General features: G+C 39.4%; 2 protein-coding genes and 1 pseudogene across 4 annotated transcripts; all 3 read right to left on the reverse strand.

Annotated features, from left to right (window-relative positions):
• Nucleotides 1-5,243, reverse strand: LOC124401395 (tripartite motif-containing protein 16-like). The gene is made up of 7 exons (XM_046873687.1): nt 4,595-5,243; nt 2,719-3,859; nt 2,390-2,485; nt 1,985-2,218; nt 1,654-1,840; nt 1,288-1,335; nt 1-1,175 (listed from the first exon to the last, which is right to left on the reverse strand). Exons 2-7 carry the CDS (start codon nt 3,310-3,312, stop codon nt 637-639), a joined length of 1,698 nt encoding a protein of 565 aa, XP_046729643.1. The 5' UTR covers nt 3,313-3,859; nt 4,595-5,243; the 3' UTR covers nt 1-636.
• A 491-nt stretch (nt 5,244-5,734) lies between these two features.
• On the reverse strand, nt 5,735-9,116 carry LOC124401394 (tripartite motif-containing protein 16-like). 3 transcript variants are annotated; one of them, XM_046873686.1, is made up of 7 exons: nt 8,933-9,116; nt 8,450-8,626; nt 7,885-7,980; nt 7,494-7,727; nt 7,163-7,349; nt 6,885-6,932; nt 5,735-6,751 (listed from the first exon to the last, which is right to left on the reverse strand). In XM_046873686.1, exons 1-7 carry the CDS (start codon nt 9,038-9,040, stop codon nt 6,210-6,212), a joined length of 1,392 nt encoding a protein of 463 aa, XP_046729642.1. In that variant the 5' UTR covers nt 9,041-9,116; the 3' UTR covers nt 5,735-6,209. The 3 variants fall into 3 exon arrangements, with proteins under 3 accessions (XP_046729642.1, XP_046729640.1, XP_046729641.1); XM_046873685.1 differs by having other exon boundaries at nt 5,736-6,751; nt 8,450-8,834; nt 8,933-9,068; XM_046873684.1 differs by having other exon boundaries at nt 8,450-9,116.
• Nucleotides 9,117-13,964: 4,848 nt separating this feature from the next.
• Nucleotides 13,965-20,435, reverse strand: LOC124401692 (annotated as a pseudogene).
• Between the last annotated feature and the right edge of the window lie 486 nt (nt 20,436-20,921).

Here is a 20,921-nt window from a genome sequence, read left to right on the forward strand (position 1 = left end):
TTACAATTCATTTTCTTTATTGTGTGGAAAATTATTTTAAGTCGTTCCCAGTGACTGCAAAGGGAGACAGAATGATGACAACAGAAAAACGAATTACAGAAAGTAAAAGATACAATGAGAGACAGAAGAGACAAAGAAAAAGTCAATGATAATGAGATAAAAAATATCTAATGTATTGAATAACATTAATGGTTTTTGCCTTAACATTTTATATATTGACCCAAAATATTGACATTTGAGTGAGCTGTTACTATAGAAACAATAAAGTATTAGAACATTCATATAAACCTGAGCTACTGTCAGAGCTGCTGTTCCAGGAAATTCATCAAAACCATCGTGTTTCACAGAGGAATGAATTTCAGGTAACACATAAAAACAATATTGTTCTGTTCTGGATTTATTATTGTTTTTTAAATATTTAATGAGATCATGAGAAATCATTTGATCATTGTCTTTTTACATTTGATTTGTTTCTTGTCAATTTTGTAACATTTTATTTTTAAATATTATAAAATTACTGATATTTATTCAATAAAATTTTAGATTGTTTTTGTGCAGCTGGATTGTTTTCTAGTAAAACAGATGTTTGAGGATCAATGTGGCAACGTGCAGGAATTTTACCTCAAACACTACAATTTATTCTGGATCACACAATCTCACAGTAGATGAACCAAATGATAAGTAGTGAAGTCCAAATCCAGCATATAGTGGCTGAGTGAATGTTGTTTGGACTCTGTGGAGGAGCTTCATGGTGTCAGAGACGCTGTAGAAGGACAGAGTTCCTGCACTGTGATCCACATACACCCCTATTCTGGATGGTGGCAGAACTCTGAGATCAGTCTCAATGTTGTTGTGATAGAAACAGAGAGAAGTAGTAGAACACTGCAGACTCCAGGACTGATTGTTGCGTCCAAACACACACTCATCACCCCGTCCTTTCCTTCTGATGTCTTTATATAAGACTGAAATGTCCACACCCACACCACTCCATTCCACCTCCCAGTAACAGCATCCACACACACTTTGTTCACACAACACTTGAGGCCAGGAGTCATATCTCTCTGGATGATCAGAGTACTGCTGCTTTCTCACACTACCGCTCACTGCTCTGTTCTTCTCAGACATAATGAGTTTACGATGTGCCGTGTTGGGATCCAGAGTCAGATAACAGAAATCTAAAATAAAAGAGAAAAACAACCTGAACTATAAGAACACTGTGTGTGTGTGTGTGTGTGTGTGTGTGTGTGTGTGTGTGTGTGTGTGTGTGTGTGTGTGTGTGTGACGTACATTTCAGAAACTCGTCTCTGTTCTGTGGCTCTGAAAGAAAAGACTGAACTGTGGAGACAGAAATAAAATTATCAGATGATAAAACACATAAAATCTGATATTTATATCAATCATCAGAAACGTGTGTAGGTCACGTGTCAGACTTCAGTCTTGAAGCACCAGAGGGCAGAGTTTCTCAGCTCGAACACAAACTCCTTCACATCAGCAGTTTATCATCAAGACTGGAATCAGGTGAGTGTTAAAAACTCTAAACTGTGCAGAACTTTGATGCTCAGGAATGAAGACTGACCCCTCGACATCACTCTGTCACAGAGCGAGTAAAGACCTCCATCATTGTGTTTCTCCAGCAGGAACAGCTCCTCTTACCTTGTGCAGGGATTTTGTTGAATTCCTCCTCACAGAATTCCTCAAGTTTCTTCTTTAGATCTGAGAAATATTTCCCCATTCCATCTGATAAGTGATGTTGATGGACAGTGATGCTGGATGTGTGAAAATTTGGTCTTGGTAGATCAGGAGACCGACGTCCAGCAGAGACACAGAGAGACTGGAAACTCTACAGAAAGAGAGGAACGAATGATCTCAGAGTAAAGACACACTTGTGATGTCAGACAGGGACATTTATTGTTCCCTTAATGAGAGGTGTTTTAGAGAGTGTGTGAGGAACAGCTGGTTCTGTAGATCAGACAGGGTGTGTTACCTGGAGGAAATGGATGTGATCGTGTGTGTGTGAAAGCTGCTCCAGCTCAGTGACTCTCCTCTGAAGATCAGCGATCTCCTGCTCCAGTTTCTCCAGGAGTCGTTCAGCTCCACTTAGTTCAGCCTCCTCCTGAGCTCTGATCATCTCCAGCACCTCCAAGCGCTTTTTCTTCATAAAGCTGATCATCTCAGTAAAGATCTTCTCACTGTCCTCCACTGCTGTCTGTGCACTGAGCTGTTAGGACACACACACACACACACACACACACACACACACACACACACACACACACACACACACACACACACATCTATCATTCCCTCTGTCACTGGGGCTCTAAATGACTCCATGTTGTCCATGTTGTGTGTGTTTCTAGGAGCAGCTCCGTCTCTGCTCACTGCTCACCTTTATAGTGTTCACAGCCTGTTTCAGCTCCTGCACCTTCTTCTGCTTCTCCTGGATTCTCTGCTGGGATTTCATCTGCTGCTCCTTTAACTCACTCTGAGGAGAAATCATTACTATTAAAGTTCACTCAGGTTTTCTCTCATGTGGACGAGTTTCAGGTGTAAAATGGACGTTGGCTGATTAAATGTTCACTCCTCTGATCTGATTATGAAGAACACTGAGTAAAAATAAATTTACTTCAAATGAGACCAGAAAATATGAAGTTAAATGCTGTAACTGACCAAAGCTGCTGAATCTCAATGAGAAATATCATTAGGACGAGTTCTCACCTGTTTCTCAGCTCTTCCTGCTGTAACTGATACAGCGTCATGGCCTTTATGTTTATCCAACATGCACAAAGAGCAAATGGATATTTGATCAGTTCTGCAGTAGATCTCAATCAGCTTGTTATGTTCAGAGCAGATCTTCTCTTGTAGCTTTGCTGAGGCTTCAGTTAATGTGTGTTTTTTTAAAGCAGGAACTTCTAGATGAGGTTTCAGATGAATTTCACAAAAAGAAGTCACACACACCAGACAGGATTTGACGGCTTTGTGTTTTCTCCTGGTGCAGAAATCACACTCCACATCTCCAGGTCCGGCGTAACAGTGATCAGGAGAAGCAGCTTGGACTTCAGTCTTCTTCTTCAGTTTCTCCACCACTTCAGCCAGCATGTTGTTTCTGTTTAGAACAGGCCTTGAAGTGAAAGTGTGTCTGCACTGAGGACAGCTGTAGACACCCTTCTGTTCCTCCTGATCCCAGCAGCTATTAATACACACCTTACAGAAACTGTGTCCACACGAGACAGTCACCGGATCCTTCAGGAGATCCAGACACACTGGACAGATGAACTGATCCTGATCTACTGAAATACTGGCCTCTGCCATTTTCACTCCTTTCTCAGAAACAGAAAGAAAGACAAAGAAAAAGAGATAAAGAGGAAGAGATGGAGCTTCTATCTGAGTTTAGTGTTTTATCTAAATGAACTTTGAGCTTTTGAGTTTATAGCATAAAAAAGACGGTGGGTGGGGCTTTAAAGGAGGACGATGAAGATAAAGTCCATGATTCTTATAATGTTCTGTATTTTAATTATTACTAAATAAATATCCATTAATTTTTGAGCATCTCAAAAACTAAGAAAATCTATTCAAATCGTAATAAAAATAAGGTACTGCAATAGTTTAGTAAGTTAGTGTGGGAAGAAGCTCATTGGTGCAGATGTAATGTAGATTTGCTGGAAAACTACTAGCCTTGTCTTTACTAAACAATTTATTTAAGTTCTGATCCTTGTATGGAATGTTTTATAGAAGATGATCAACTGGACCTTCAACTGACTTCCAAAGGGTCCTCCACAGACAGCTTTAATCCACTGGAGACCATTGAGCCAGGACACATAACATCCCTGACTTATCACCAGCACTTGGAGGAAGGCTCCTGAAACACCGGGACATGGTTATGAACCAGATGGTCCAGAAGAATGGTGAAATCAGTGACACCATTAAGGGGTACACACCTCTGGGGAAAAATATGATGGATGGATGACTTTTAACAAAAATTAGTTCAAGTTTTGTTCTTGTATAGAATTTGTTGCTTCCTTTAGTTACAGGAATAAAAGCTGTGTATAAAAAAGTTTAGAAGAGCAGGTAAATATTTAACCAACCAGCACTCATTAATCAGGATGTTTATAGCTTTATGCTCCTGGAAACTGAAGATCTGTAATCACCGCAGAAATGAGCACAGAGGCTACATATGAAGGAGAATGAGGTTGGAAAGCACAACAGAATAGGATGATGGACTTATGTAGTGCTGCAATAACGATTATATTGATCATCGATTAATCGGACAATTATTTTGCGATAACTGAATTTTGTTAAAAACTTGAAATAAACTGTTTTGCTCATTATAACTATATAAAACACTAATTCAGGGTATTTATGTATAAACGTGTACTTTAAAAAATGCAAAAGCCACATATTAAGTTGAACTCTCTTTAATGTTGCCATTTTAAAGATAATAGTAGCTGCTTGTTCAGGAGTAAATGTGGGATTTCTCCTTTAACAAAGTCACTCATGCTGGTGGTTTCTTTCTGTATAATAATAAAACATTTGAGTAGGCAAAGTGCAAATTGTGTAAATCAACATTTGCCTTGTTTTTACAGTTTTTACTCACCGTGCTGATGTTTGACCTTCATCCGGGACACCAGTTTGCTTTCTTTTTCCTTTTCACATGTGGCTGTTTTCTTGCAGTCACGCGAACCCGTAACTTGAGCAGCCCAACTATTTGATAACAACATTTGTTGACAACCAATTTCGTTATTGATTATTATCAATTAGTTGTTGCAGCCCTACACTAATCCAATCCAAGTGTTATTGAAGGCACCACGTCACAACCCAAGCAGCCTTTTATCATCCACTCTGGATCTTCACAACAAGAGGATTTACAGCAGGATCGTGTCTCACTACAAGCACTAAAACCTCCACCAGATTGTGTTCATTAATTATGTAAATAAAGCAGAAAGATTTCACTAGATTCTGCACTTTAGTGTCATTTGTTCTGCTGAAATATTTCCCTCATTCTGTCACTGCATCGTTTCACTGCTCATAGAGTCTCCACTTCACACTTAATGAGTGCCTCAACACTTCATGATGAGCCGTCAGTGACACGTAGGAGAACACTGGAGGACCAGGAGGAAACCCACACTGAAACATGTAAAAGGTTTAAAACACAGTAGACCAGAGATCTGATTAAAATAAAGGCAAAGGCAGAGGTGATTCAAGATCATACGCAGGAGATAAATCCAGAATAAACACAGCTCAGCTCTCAGGAGATTTTCTACCAAACTGGAAGAGTTCACAGGTACTGAGTGTTCCACGTGTGTTTTATGAGAACAAACAGGAAATGATCGGAGTAAATGGAGAGAATCTTTAGAATGTGTGTACGGGCGCCGCCTGGTGGTCTAGGGGTAAGATGTTACACTGTTCATAGACATGATAGAAGTGAAAAAATCCTTTTTCTTTATTGTGTAGAAAATTATTTTTTGTCGTTCCCAGAGACTGCAAAGGAAGACAAAATGATAGATAGAAGGAGAGACACAAAGGCAGATAGAGAGAGAATGAAAGAGGGAGACACATGAAGACAAGAGAGACAGTGTTAGATAAAAGGAGAGACAATGCTATTAAGAGATATTAGATAGAAAGAGAAACAAACATAGAAAAAACTCACATATCGAAGGGAGAAGAGACGATGATAGATAGACAACAGGAAAACGAATTACAGAAAGTAAAAGATAATAATCAATGATAAATATGAGATATAAAAAAAAATATATTAAATAACATTAATGGTTTTTAAATTAAAAGTTTATATATTAAGCCAAAATATTGACATTTGTGTGAACTGTTACTGTAGAAACAATAAAGTATTAGAACATTCATATAAATCTGAACTTCGGTCAGAGCTGCTGTTCCAGGAAATTCATCAAAACCATCCTGTTTCACAGGGGAATATATTTTAGGTAACACATAAACACAATATTGTTCTGTTCTGGATCTGTTATTGTTTATTAAATATTTAATGAGATCATGAGAAATCATTTGATCATTGTCTTTTTACATTTTATTTGTTTGTTAATTTTGTAACATTTATTTTTAATTATTATAAAATAACTGATATTTATTCATTACAATTTTAGATTGTTTTTGTGCAGCTGGATTGTTTTCTAGTAAAACAGATGTTTGAGGATCAATGTGGCAACGTGCAGGAATTTTACCTCAAACACTACAATTTATTCTGGATCACAGAATCTCACAGTAGATGAACCAAATGATAAGTAGTAAAGTCCAAATCCAGCAAATAGAGGCTGAGTGAATGTTGTTTGGACTCTGTGGAGGAGCTTCATGGTGTCAGAGACGCTGTAGAAGGACAGAGTTCCTGCACTGTGATCCACATACACTCCTATTCTGGATGGTGGCGGAACTCTGAGATCAGTCTCAATGTTGTTGTGATAGAAACAGAGAGAAGAAGAAGAACACTGCAGACTCCAGGACTGATTGTTGCGTCCAAACCCACACTCATCACCCCGTCCTTTCCTTCTGATATCTTTATATGAGACTGAAATGGATACACCCATACCACCACTCCACTCCACCTCCCAGTAACAGCGTCCACACACACTCTCCTCACACAACACCTGAAACCAGTAATCAAATCTCTCTGGATGATCAGAGATCTGCTGCTTTCTCTCACTCCCTCTCACTGCTCTGTTCTTCTCAGACAGAATGAGGTAACAATGTGCCGTATTGGGATCCAGAGTCAGATAACAGAGATCTACAATAAAAGAGAAAAACAAACTGAACAATGTGTGTGTGTGTGTTTGTGTGTGTGTGTGTGTGTGTGTGTGTGTGTGTGTGTGTGTGTGTGTGTGTGTGTGTGTGTGTGTGTGTGTGTGTGTGAGACGTACATTTCATAAAATCATCTCTGCTCTGTGGCTCTGAGAGAAAAGACTGAACTGTGGAGACAGAAATAAAATGATCAGATGATAAAACACATAAAATCAGAGATTTATATCAATCATCAGCAGTTTATCATCAAGACTGGAATCAGGTGAGTGTTAAAAACTCTAAACTGTGCAGAACTTTGATGCTCAGGAATGAAGCCTGACCCCTCGACATCACTCTGTCACAGAGCGAGTAAAGACCTCCATCATTGTGTTTCTCCAGCAGGAACAGTTCCTCTTACCTTGTGCAGGGATTTTGTTGAATTTCACCGCACAGAATTCCTCAAGTTTCTTCTTCAGATCTGAGAAATATTTCCTCATTCCATCTGATAAGTGATGTTGATGGACAGTGATGCTGGATGTGTGAAAATCTGGTCTTTCAAATGGAGGAGATCGACGTCCAGCAGAGACACAGAGAGACTGGAAACTCTACAGAAAGAGAGGAACGAATGATCTCAGAGTAAAGACACACTTGTGATGTCAGACAGGGACATTTATTGTTCCCTTAATGAGAGGTGTTTTAGAGACTGTGTGAGGAACAGCTGGTTCTGTAGATCAGACAGTGTATGTTACCTGGAGGAAATGGATGTGATCGTGTGTGTGTGAAAGCTGCTCCAGCTCAGTGACTTTCCTCTGAAGATCAGTGATCTCCTGCTCCAGTTCCTCCAGGAGTCGTTCAGCTCGACTTAGTTCAGCCTCCTCCTGAGCTCTGATCATCTCCATCACCTCCAAGCGCTTTTTCTCCATGGAGCTGATCATCTCAGTAAAGATCTGCTCACTGTCCTCCACTGCTGTCTGTGCACTGAGCTGTTAGGACACACACACACACACACACACACACACACACACACACACACACACACACACATCTATCATTCCCTCTGTCACTGGGACTCTAAATGACTCCATGTTGTCCATGTTGTGTGTGTTTCTAGGAGCAGCTCCGTCTCTGCTCACTGCTCACCTTTATAGTGTTCACAGCCTGTTTCAGCTCCTGCACCTTCTTCTGCTTCTCCTGGATTCTCTGCTGGGATTTCATCTGCTGCTCCTTTAACTCACTCTGAGGAGAAAATATAACGTTTTTGTTTAAATAATGATTTGAATGCCAGCGTTCTGTAGATTTTATATGATGGGGTTTTTATTATAACTGCAGAAAATAAAGGATTTTCTGTGTCTAAGTTTAATTAGCAATCAGATGGAAGATTAAAAAGCTAACTAATCATAAATAAAACCTACATGTGGGTGAACTTTGTCAGCTACCAGAGATTCTTGGCGACAGTGTTATGAGTACTGATGCATGGATGGAAGGTGGGGCTAAAAAAAAAAAAAAAAAGAAAAAAAAACTTGAGCTGTAAATGAATTAGATGACAGTGTGACATGGACTCCAGAGCTGTTTTTATGTGGGTTATTTTGCCTTTGTTCTTGTAAAAGCCCCCCGGTCTCTCTCTGCCTTTCTCTCTCTCTCTCTTTCAAATTCTAGATTAGAAAATGAATGATTAATTTATTCTAGAGATATTTTAAGTTCTCACCTGTTTCTCAGTTCGTTCTCCTGAGGCTGTGACAGTGTCGTGTCCTTTATGTTTATCCATCATACACATATAACAGATGCAGTTTTGATCAGTTCTGCAGTAGATCTCAATCAGCTTGTTATGTTCAGAGCAGATCTTCTCTTGTAGCTTTGCTGAGGCTTCAGTTAATGTGTGAGTCTTAAAAGCAGGAGAAACATAATGAGGATTCAGATGAGTTACACAAAAAGAAGACACACACACCAGACAGGATTTGACGGCTTTGTGTTTTCTTCCGGTGCAGAAATCACACTCCACATCTCCAGGTCCGGCGTAACAGTGATCAGGAGAAGCAGCTTGGACTTCAGTCTTCTTCAGTTTCTCCACCACTTCAGCCAGCATGTTGTTTCTGTTTAGAACAGGCCTTGCAGTGAAAGTGTCTCTGCACTGAGGACAGCTGTAGATACCCTTCTGATCCTCCTGATCCCAGCAGTCATTAATACACACCTTACAGAAACTGTGTCCACACGGGACAGTCACCGGATCCTTCAGGAGATCCAGACACACTGGACAGATGAACTGATCCTGATCTACTGAAATACTGGCCTCCGCCATTTTCACTCCTTTCACAGAAACAGAAAGAAAGACAAAGAAAAAGAGATAAAGAGGAAGAGAGAGAGCCTCTGTGCGAGTGCAGTGTTTTATCTAAATGAACTTTGAGCTTTTGAGTTTATAGCATAAAAGCGACAGTGGGCGGGGCTTTAAAGGAGGACAATGAAGATAAACTCCATGATTCTTATAGAGTATAATGTACTGTAATTTAATTATTACTATATTAATATCCATACATTTTTTTTAACATCTCAAGAAAATCTATTCGGATCATAATAAAAATAAGGTACTACAATAGTTTAGTTAGTTAGTGTGGGAAGAAGCTCATTGGTGCAGATGTAATGGTGATTCGCTGGTAAACTACTAGCCTTGGCTTTACTGAACAATTTATTTAAGTTTGATGCTTGTAGGGAATATTTCATAGAACATGATCAACTGGACCTTCAACTGACATCCAAAGGGTCCTCCCCAGACAGCTATAATCCACTGGAGACCATTGAGCCAGGACACATGACATTACTGACATAACACCAGCACTTGGAGGAGGGCTTCTGAAACACCGGTACATGGTTATGAACCAGATAGTCCAGAAGAATGGTGAAATCAGTGACACCATTAAGAGATAGATGTTGATTACAGCACATCATCTCTAACACACCTCTGGGAAATAACTTGATGGATGGATGACTTTTAACAGTAATTAGTCAAAGTTCTGTTCTTGTATAGAATTTGTTGCTTCCTTTAGTTACAGGAATAAAAGCTGTGTATAAAAATGTTTTATAAGATTCCAAGTGTTGAACACTTTATTATTTATTCCGTGTTAATCAGATCCAAAGAGCAGATAAATATTTAACCAACCAGCACTCATCAATCAGGATGTTTATAGATTTATGCTTCTGCAAACTGAAGATCTGTAATCACCTCAGAAATGAGCACAGAGGCTAGGTTCTCAGGTGTCCTGGTGCTATTTTAAGTTCTGGGGACGCCATTCAATTCTGTTTTCATGTTTTTTTGAGACTGTGCATCTGTTCCCCGTGCAGCGAGCGTGATTTCCACATAGGTGACGTATATCGTGGGAAGATTAATGTTCGCCTGAATCGTCGAGGAGTGCGTGTGGGACTACGCCGTCACCGTCACATTGCTACACGTCGGCCTAACGGTTGCTGGTATTGAACACTTTTGTAGCCAGAGATCGCTTCAATTGTCAAATGAATTCCACACTCCATTTCCACATGCAAATCTCGTAGTCCTAGTTAAAACTGAGACATTTGAAGAATTTGTTCCAATTTCACTGAAAGACACCAGTCAAATAATTCAAAGGTCAAGAAACCGGCAATCCAATAAACACTAAAGAGATACAGCGTGGTGTATGAGCCACAACACAAACGCAATACTTCACATTAGTATTAGTAAGTCATTAGCGATAGTGGTTTAACAAGGTTGTCCCTTGAACTGAAAGAGCTCAATATTTGAGTGACGGCTCCCTCTGGTGGCGTGATGGGGACACTGCAGCTGGAATCGATTAAACTCGATTTTCTGTAAAAGGAGCTCGAAAAGCTACATATCATATAGAGGTGATAAGGAATTGATCATTTCTAGCTGCTATGAAGTTCTACAACACAAAATGTAATTCCACAAATTAAAAAAGCTAATTGTTTGTAAATTGCTGTGCAAGAAGTAATGACTGAAAAATAGAGAATTTGAACTGTTTCCATTAAGGGTGTACAATTTAATCCAGAAAGAGCAGAAGTGGTTGCAGGTTTTTATTCCATCCAAATAGAAATCAAACCTGATCTATCTATTAAAAACCAAAATCAGTGAATTTAACAGATCTTGATTAGTCTGGATAAAATCCTGCAACCACACCAGGTCTTTCTGGATAAATTTGGAAATCTGTGTTTTTGCAGTTGCTATCCAACAGGTTTAGATATAAATACATCTTCATGTTTGCTGTTGTGTTTCAGTCATTGCTAATTTCCCTTCCACAGAACATTGGTGGATCGCTCTCGGTGAGTCCTGACTCTCAAATTGACTCCTGATTTCTTTTAGAGCACCAGACGGAGATTTTGTTCATCGGCCCAAAAACTAGTATACAGAAGCTCCAGCATCTCAACCTGCATTTAGACGGATGTTCTGTAACCACTAGCTCAACAGTAAAAGACCTGGGAGTTATTTTAGACAGCGACTTATCTTTTGAAAATCATAGCAACCAAGTTACAAAAACAGCCTTCTTTCACCTTAGAAATATTTCTAAGCTAAGAAATTTGTTGTCTATATCTGATGCAGAGAAGCTCGTCCATGTGTTCATGACCTTCAGAATAGATTATTGTAACGCATTACTAGGTGAATGTCCTGCATCATTAATAAACAAGCTTCAGTTAGTTCAGAATGCGGCAGCAAGAGTTCTTACAAGGTCAAGAAAATATGATCACATAACCCCAATCTTATCGTCCCTACACTGGCTTCCTGTTAAGTTTCGAATAGACTACATACTACTACTTCTTACTTATAAAGCAGTAAATGGTTTGGCTCCCATGAATCTCTCCAGTCTTTTAACACGCTACAATCCGCCACGCTCCCTGAGATCTCAAAACTCTGGGCTTCTAGTAGTTCCTAGAATAGCAAAGTCCACTAAAGGCGGTAGAGCATTTTCACATTTAGCTCCTAAACTATAGTCTTCCTGACGGTGTTCAGGGCTCAGACACACTCTCCCAGTTTAAGTGCAGATTAAAAACGTATCTTTTTAGCAAAGCCTACACATAACACACATCACATCATAACCTAGCTACGCTAATTGCTCTCCACTGCTTCTCTTTCTCTCCCCATCCCGAGGCATCCTGAGGTTTGGCCAGCTCCAGTCACGTCCCACCTCATGAAGATTATGGACTTTAAATAAGTAGATGCCAAACTCGCAAACATCCCGAACCATCTAGAGACGTACCAGTGCCAATTGGATCCCACTACATGTGTGGAGTTTTGACATTGGACCTCCGGGAGTGTTTAAAGGCTCTGGCATGGTGAAGCTGTTGCTGGATCTGTGATGATCACAAATGTTGAGCTCAGTAGCTCCTAATTTCATACCAAAGACTGTAGAAAGAACATTTACTTATAATCTTATACTCCAGTGCTCATGTTAGTTCTCACTCTCCAGTGTTCTGTATTGTTGGAAGATTTATGATTAAACTCTTGATGTCACCCAAATGAGGATGGGTTCCCCTTTTGAGTCTGGTTCCTCTCAAGGTTTCTTCCTCATGACATCTCAGGGAGTTTTTCCTTGCCACAGTCACCATGGCTGCTCTTCAGGGATAAACACACACCATTCACGTTGACTGTTGATTTCTGTAAAGCTGCTTTGAGACAATGTCTGTTGTGAAAAGCACTATAGAAATAAACTTGACTTGACTTGACAGTTTGACTTTGCTCATTCTAGTACAATCTCTGGGTACTTTACAACATACTCCCAAGCTCCCTTCTGTACATAGAGAACCTGTATACTTTAGGAACCCTAGTTCACTACATTTATATATACTATATCGGAACACTGATGATCTGTAGCTTTTATATCTTATATACACTTGTTAGCATAATTATTCCAAAAGCTAGCTAGTCGATTTAAAAAAAAATATCATAAAACACTTACAATTCAATCACACTTCAAATACAATTAGGAAATACAGCTACTTACATTGAAAGCTAAGAGACTTTGAATAATATGATGTCATTTCCTGTAGAGAACAGAATTTTGGACTTGTATGATTTTGCAAATGAGACAGACTTTAAAATGGCTAAAGGAACTCTGGAACTCATGAGGTAATTAAGATGCACCTTCAGAGTCTAACTCACACTTCAACCTGATTTCTTTTCAGGTTCAGGTTTAGCGATGATGATCTTCGTCGGGACATCATCTTTTCCAGAACAATTTTGTACACTCTGAGGAGCTCCAAAACTTGTAACTCACTTCTCTTCACTGGGAAATGTTCTGCTCTCACTTAGCTTTTTCTTTTTTAACTATTTTATTTACTCACATTTTCTTTCCTCAATGCATTTTTGTCATCAATGATTAAACTTAGATGTAACAGGAAATAAAACACTGCATCTGGTACTTGTGTATGATGGATAATCACAAAAATCACAAAACTCAGTCTTAGCAACAAGAAATGAGGAACGGAAACATCTGAATCCTGAATCCTGAATCTAATGCAGGATTATATACAAGCTTTCACACAAAATAAATCAAAACTGACTGAAAATCAAATAAAACTAAAGCATATAGAAAACAAACTAAACAATGAAATGAATGAATGAGTTAGTTTTATAACATACATTTAAAACGTCATATTATAAGGCTGGGATGCCCAAACTATTTTCTTTAAAAGGTCAAAAATTCGAATTTGATTGATGCTAAAAAGGTATGGGCTAAAAATTATTGTTGCATTGTAACATTTTATTAAAATTAAATTTGTCATGGTCCATCTCATTTAGGATTTCAAATAAATAAAAAACAAAAATCTATTTCATATATTTTTATAGGTAGAAACAATTGAATCAATTCTATAATTGAGTTCAATACCAAATACAGCTGATCAGCGACCTCTAACGAGAAACTTGAAAACTGCTCCTTATTTTTCAGAAGCTTTTCCAAATAGCATGTAGAGCAGTGGGCTGATTTGCTAGCTTGGGCATCTCTGCTATCAAGCCTCAACCTGAGACCCACAACTTTAACCATGAGAGGGAGCCATTACCCAAATAATGACCTGAATTAATATTGTATTTCATATGAAATGTAAAGCTCTTCTAGAAACAAAGCAAAGCTTACATTCCTAGCTGATGGTTCATTCAGGACATGGTGTAATTGTGTGCTGGTATAACTGATATTTGAGCAACAATTTTGGCAACATGAAGGAATTTTACCTAAAACACGACACACTTAAATTTGTTCATCACACAATTTCACAGTAGATGTGGCATTAAAGAGCCTGGGGGAAAATCCAACCACAGCGTTAAACCCAAATCCAGCATATAGAGGCTGAGTGAATGTTGTTTGGACACTGTGGAGGAGATTCATGGTGTCAGAGACGCTGTAGAAGGACAGAGTTCCTGTATAGTGATCCACATACACTCCTATTCTGGATGATGATGGAACTCTGAGATCAGTCTTAATGTTGTTGTGATAGAAACAGAGAGAAGAAGAAGAACACCACAGACTCCAGGACTGATTGTTGAGTCCAAACCTACACTCATCACCCCGTCCTTTCCTGCTGATGTCTTTATATGAGACTGAAATGGACACAACCCCAATACCGCTCCTCTCCACCTCCCAGTAACAGCGTCCACACACACTCTCCTCACACAACACCTGAATGTAGGAGTCAAATCTCTCTGGATGATCAGAGTTCTGCTGCTTTTTCACACTGTATCTCACTGCTCTGTTCTTCTCAGACAGAATGAGGTTACGATGTGCCGTGTTGGGATCCAGAGTCAGATAACAGAAATCTACAATAAAAGAGAAAAACAAACTGAACAATAGGAACACTGTGTGTGTGTGTGTGTGTGCGTGTGTGAGTTTGACATACATTTCAGAAAATCATCTCTGCACTGAGGCTTGAAGAGAAAAAAATGAACTGTGGAGGCAGAAATAAAACACAAAATCAGACATTTATATCATTAATCAGAAAAGTGTGTAGATCAGAAACGTGTGTAGATCAGAAACGTGTGTAGGCCACGTGTCAGACTTCAGTCTTGTAGCACCAGAGGGCAGAGTTTCTCAGCTCGAACACAAACTCCTTCACATCAGCAGTTCATCATCAAGACTGGAATCAGGTGAGTGTTAAAAACTCTAAACTGTGCAGAACTTTGATGCTCAGGAATGAAGACTGACCCCTCGACATCACTCTGTCACAGAGCGAGTAAAGACCTCCATCATTGTGTTTCTCCAGCAGGAACAGCTCCTCTTACCTTGTGCAGGGATTTTGTTGAATTCCTCCTCACAGAATTCCTCAAGTTTCTTCTTCAGGTCTGAGAAATATTTCCTCATTCCATCTGATAAGTGATGTTGATGGACAGTGATGCTGGATGTGTGAAAATCTGGTCTTTGAAATGGAGGAGACTGACGTCCAGCAAAGACACAGAGAGACTGGAAACTCTACAGAAAGAGAGGAACGAATGATCTCAGAGTAAAGACACACTTGTGATGTCAGACAGGGACATTTATTGTTCCCTTAATGAGAGGTGTTTTAGAGAGTGTGTGAGGAACAGCTGGTTCTGACAGTGTGTGTTACCTGGAGGGTATGGATGTGATCGTGTGTGTGTAAAAGCTGCTCCAGCTCAGTGTCTCTCCTCTGAAGATCAGTGATCTCCTGCTGCAGTTTCTCCATGTGTTTTTCAGTTCGTCTCAGTTCAGCCTCCTCCTGAGCTCTGATCTTCTCCTTCACCTCCGAGCGCTTTTTCTCCATGGAGCTGATCAGCTCAGTAAAGATTCTCTCAGTGTCCTCCACTGCTGTCTGTGCACTGAGCTGTTAGGACACACACACACACACACACACACACACACACACACACACACACACACACACATCTATCATTTCCTCTGTCACTGGGACTCTAAATGACTCCATGTTGTCCATGTTGTGTGTGTTTACATACTGTGTTTACTTACACTGGAGACTCCTTCAATAAATATAAAGGAAACATCACCATATCAGTGACTGAACACTTTTTATAATATGTTTATGTGGACCATCCAAAGTCCCCGTGAATGATCTGTTACTATAGAAATGATAAGGTATATGAGGTAAAGCATTAATATAAACCTGCACTACAGTCAGAGCTGCTGTTACAGAAAATTCATCAACAGTGACAACAGTGAAAGTGTGTATGTACTGATTACTGAAAGAGAAACGACTCAGATTTGAAGAGAATGATGTAAACAGACAAAAACAATGTTTTTAAATTTCAAGGTCCAGTGTCATGTGACACTGTAGATATTTGGACACAAATGTGTTTGTTTTGACTGATTATGATGATCGTTTTACGTATTATTGTGAAGTGCTTTGTGTTAGGTATTTATAATAAACATGCATTACCATCAGTGGACAGTAGAGGGAGGCAGTGTAATGTTTAGTGATTTTGGAGTTTTATCGTGCAGCCATTACCAGAGCAATAATACTAATGAAGCAGAACACATTTTTCTGTCACCTCAATCTTGTGTTTTAGACAAAATTGCACTTTGCTGCTGCCATATGACAAGAAAGATGTAAGAGTGAGCAGGAGATGCAGCTTGGACTTAAATCTTCAGTCACCAGATCCTTCAATAGATCCAGACACAGTGTACACATGTTATAAATGATTACATTTTAAATGTAATAGTGCATTTACAGCCGTATACAACTGTTTTGGTAAAATTTGACAAAGCCTGATCAATGTGACCTATGGATTATATATTACTACTTTATTAGTGTTTTATTGGCGACTGGAAAACATCTGAGGTGTAAAATCAATAATATGAAGGAGTACAAACGTCTTAATCAACTGCACCGAACATAAACTTCCATGCTGCTATTATTAGCTGCTGCATGGTGTAACCATAAAAACAGTCCGTGTTGCAGCACACCCTGGGCCTGGTGGAGCTATAAGGAGAAAGAAAGACCACTAGGAATTGCTGGACTGGGAACCACCAGTATTTGATCCACCACCACTCCAATGCATAATTTCATTCAGGGATGTGGGCTGGTGGTACCGGACCCACTCTGATGCTTTAGTTAGTGCCATGAATCGCTCTACAAGCTCGATGGATTGTGCTGCATATGGGCTGAACACAACATAGCAGCCTTAACCAATCATCTACTGTGTGTTCTACTGGATTTAAAATATTGTTCAATGTTTTACAATCAAATTTCCGGATGAAGAAACCAGTTCAGATTTGATACAGTGAATGTTTATTTTACATCTTAAATCCCATTTATTCTGAAGTTTCCATTTTATTTATATATAATGAGACTTTATCAGGTTTAAAATATTGATGACAGGTTATTAATAAAACAAACAGACCAAACTTTACAATGCAGAGGTCACGAGACGTCTTTTGATCATTTCCTTTTTATTTGTTTCTTGTCTGACAGTTAATTTCTAATATTACATTTGTAATTATAATAAAATTAATAATCCATTTTAATTAATAAAATGTAAATGTTTTTGTGCAGCTGGATTGTGTGCTAGTAAGACAGATGTTTTATCAACAATGTGGAAGCGTGCAGGAATTTTACCTCAAACACTACACAAACCTGGCCATGATGGAACCCTGAGATCAGTCTTAATGTTGTTGTGAAAGAAACAGAGAGAAGAAAAAGAACACCACAGACTCCAGGACTGATTGTTGCATCCAAACCTGCACTCATCACCCCATCCTTTCCTTCTGATGTCTTTATATGAGACTGAAATGTTCACACCCACACCGCTCCTCTCCACCTCCCAGTAACAGCGTCCACACACACTCTGCTCACACAACAACTGAGAGCAGGAGTCAAATCTCTCTGGATGATCAGAGTTCTGCTGCTCACTCTTACTGTCTCTCACTGCTCTGTTCTTCTCAGACAGAATGAGGTAACGATGTGCTGTGTTGGGATCCAGAGTCAGATAACAGAAATCTACAATAAAAGAGAAAAACAAACTGAACAATAAAAACACTGTGTGTGTGTGTGTGTGTGTGTGTGTGTGTGTGTGTGTGTGTGTGTGTGTGTGTGTTTGTGACGTACATTTCAGAAACTCGTCTCTGCTCTGTGGCTCTGAGAGAAAAAACTGAACTGTGGAGACAGAAATAAAATGATCAGATGATAAAACAAATAAAATCAGAGATTTATATCAATCATCAAAAACGTGTGTAGATCATGTGTCTTGAAGCACCAGAGGGCAGAGATTCTCAGCTCGAACACAAACTCCTTCACATCAGCAGTTCATCATCAAGACTGGAATCAGGTGAGTGTTAAAAACTCTAAACTGTGCAGAACTTTGATGCTCAGGAATGAAGACTGACCCCTCGACATCACTCTGTCACAGAGCGAGTAAAGACCTCCATCATTGTGTTTCTCCAGCAGGAACAGCTCCTCTTACCTTGTGCAGGGATTTTGTTGAATTCCTCCTCACAGAATTCCTCAAGTTTCTTCTTCAGATCTGAGAAATATTTCCCCATTCCATCTGATAAGTGATGTTGATGGACAGTGATGCTGGATGTGTGAAAATCTGGTCTTTCTAGTAAAGGAGACTGACGTCCAGCAGAGACACAGAGAGACTGGAAACTCTACAGAAAGAGAGGAACGAATGATCTCAGAGTAAAGACACACTTGTGATGTCAGACAGGGACATTTATTGTTCCCTTAATGAGAGGTGTTTTAGAGAGTGTGTGAGGAACAGCTGGTTCTGTAGATCAGACAGTGTGTGTTACCTGGAGGAAATGGATGTGATCGTGTGTGTGTGAAAGTTGCTCCAGCTCAGTGACTTTCCTCTGAAGATCAGTGATCTCCTGCTCCAGTTCTTCCAGGAGTCATTCAGGTCGACTCAGTTCAGCCTCCTCCTGAACTCTGATCATCTCCTTCACCTCCAAGCGCTTTTTCTCCATGGAGCTGATCATCTCAGTAAAGATCCTCTCACTGTCCTCCACTGCTGTCTGTGCTCTGAGCTGTTAGGACACACACACACACACACACACACACACACACACACACACACACACATCTATCATTCCCTCTGTCACTGGGACTCTAAATGACTCCATGTTGTCCATGTTGTGTGTGTTTCTAGGAGCAGCTCCGTCTCTGCTCACTGCTCACCTTTATAGTGTTCACAGCCTGTTTCAGCTCCTGCACCTTCTTCTGCTTCTCCTGGATTCTCTGCTGGGATTTCATCTGCTCCTCCTTTAACTCACTCTAAAGAGAAATCATTACTATTAACGTTCACTCAGGTTTTCTCTCAATGAGAAATATCATTAGGACGAGTTCTCACCTGTTTCTCAGCTCTTCCTGCTGTAACTGATACAGCATCATGGCCTTTATCCAACATGCACAAAGAGCAAATAGATATTTGATCCGTTCTGCAGTAGATCTTCAGCACTTCATCATGTTCAGAGCAGATCTTCTCTTGTAGCTTTGCTGAGGCTTCAGTTAATGTGTGTTTTTTCAAAGCAGGAACTTCTAGATGAGGTTTCATATGAATTTCACAAAAAGAAGTCACACACACCAGACAGGATTTGACGGCTTTGTGTTTTCTCCCGGTGCAGAAATCACACTCCACATCTCCAGGTCCGGCGTAACAGTGATCAGGAGAAGCAGCTTGGACTTCAGTCTTATTCTTCAGTTTCTCCACCACTTCAGCCAGCATGTTGTTTCTGTGTAGAACAGGCCTTGGAGTGAAAGTGTGTCTGCACTGAGGACAGCTGTAGACACCCTTCTGTTCCTCCTGATCCCAGCAGTCATTAATACACACCTTACAGAAACTGTGACCACATGGGACAGTCACCAGATCCTGATCTACTGAAATACTGGCCTCCGCCATTTTCCTGAGGTCAAACACTGAGAAATAGAGATCAGTTTTGTTTTTCTGAAATGCCGAGTTACTCCCTGGTTCTTTGTGTGTTAGAGAGAGAAGTAGGAGATCCAGAAACACAGTTAGGTTATGAAAACTCACCTGTTAACCATTTAATCTCCTTTCACTTCATAAATATAACCCATGAATCTACACTTACTGGGATTCATTTCTAGAAATATAGACGTTTCATTTTATGGTCTTTTTTGCCTCCTGACACCTCAAACACAACTTCTTACAATTTTACAAATTTATAGTGACATCGTTACAAACTAAATCCTGAAAATGTTTGAATTTTATTTTAAAGTTACAGCTTTATTTCTGATTACTGTCAGAGCTGCTGTTATGGAAAATGAATCAACAATGAAAACAGTAATATTGTGTATATACTGATAGCTGAACGAGAAATTTCTCAGATTTAGAGAAAATAAAGGTGGACAGACAAAACCATTTTATTCATTTTAAGGTCCAGTGTAATGTGACACTGTAGGTGTCTGATCACAAATATGTATGTTTTAAATGAAAATGATGATTGTTTTGTGTATTTTTGCGCTGAACTGCTTTGTAATTTTAATGTAGAATTATATGCAGTTCCCTCACTGGACAGTAGAGGCAGCGTGCTGTTTATTGATTTTGGAGTATTAATTTGTACCATTACTGTTTATAGTGCAGCTGTTACCAGAGCAATAATGATAATAAAAGCAGAACATGTCTTTCTGTCTTCATCATCTTTCTGCCCCTAAAATAACCTACAGGAATCCTGCAGGATTTCATAATTCTATTGCAAAATGCGCAGGGAATTCCTACAGGTTTTAAAATGGACCCTTCATTATAGAAACATGGAGAACATCCAGCACACTTTACAGGAATCCTGGAATTCTAAAAAAAATTCAAATAAATAAATAAATAAATAAATAAATAAATAAATGTCCTACATGTTTTGGATTCAAGAGGACAGGTTATATAAAATCTGGAAAATATCTGATAGTTCCTTCACTTTTATGTTTTGTTGTTTGCTTTATTTTACCATCAATGTCTATAATTGTGGCTGGTGGACCTTCATGCTCGTTCACCACATCCACAACATCCCCAGGTTCACTATTTTTTCAGTATGTCCTTTTAAGGGACAATATCATAGGTAGGTGGTTCCTCCCTCCATTCTACCAGGAACCATGTTTTGCTCACTTTTGAAGAAAGAAAGATTATAATTAATTTGGCAACTTCGTAGTCTCATCATAACATCAACCAGCCAGAGCGTTCTCACAGTTACATTCGTTACCTCAGAAATCAGTCTGATCAAAATCAAAATCCT

Source organism: Silurus meridionalis, chromosome 18 (genome assembly GCF_014805685.1).
Source record: "Silurus meridionalis isolate SWU-2019-XX chromosome 18, ASM1480568v1, whole genome shotgun sequence".
NCBI classification, from domain to species: domain Eukaryota; kingdom Metazoa; phylum Chordata; class Actinopteri; order Siluriformes; family Siluridae; genus Silurus; species Silurus meridionalis.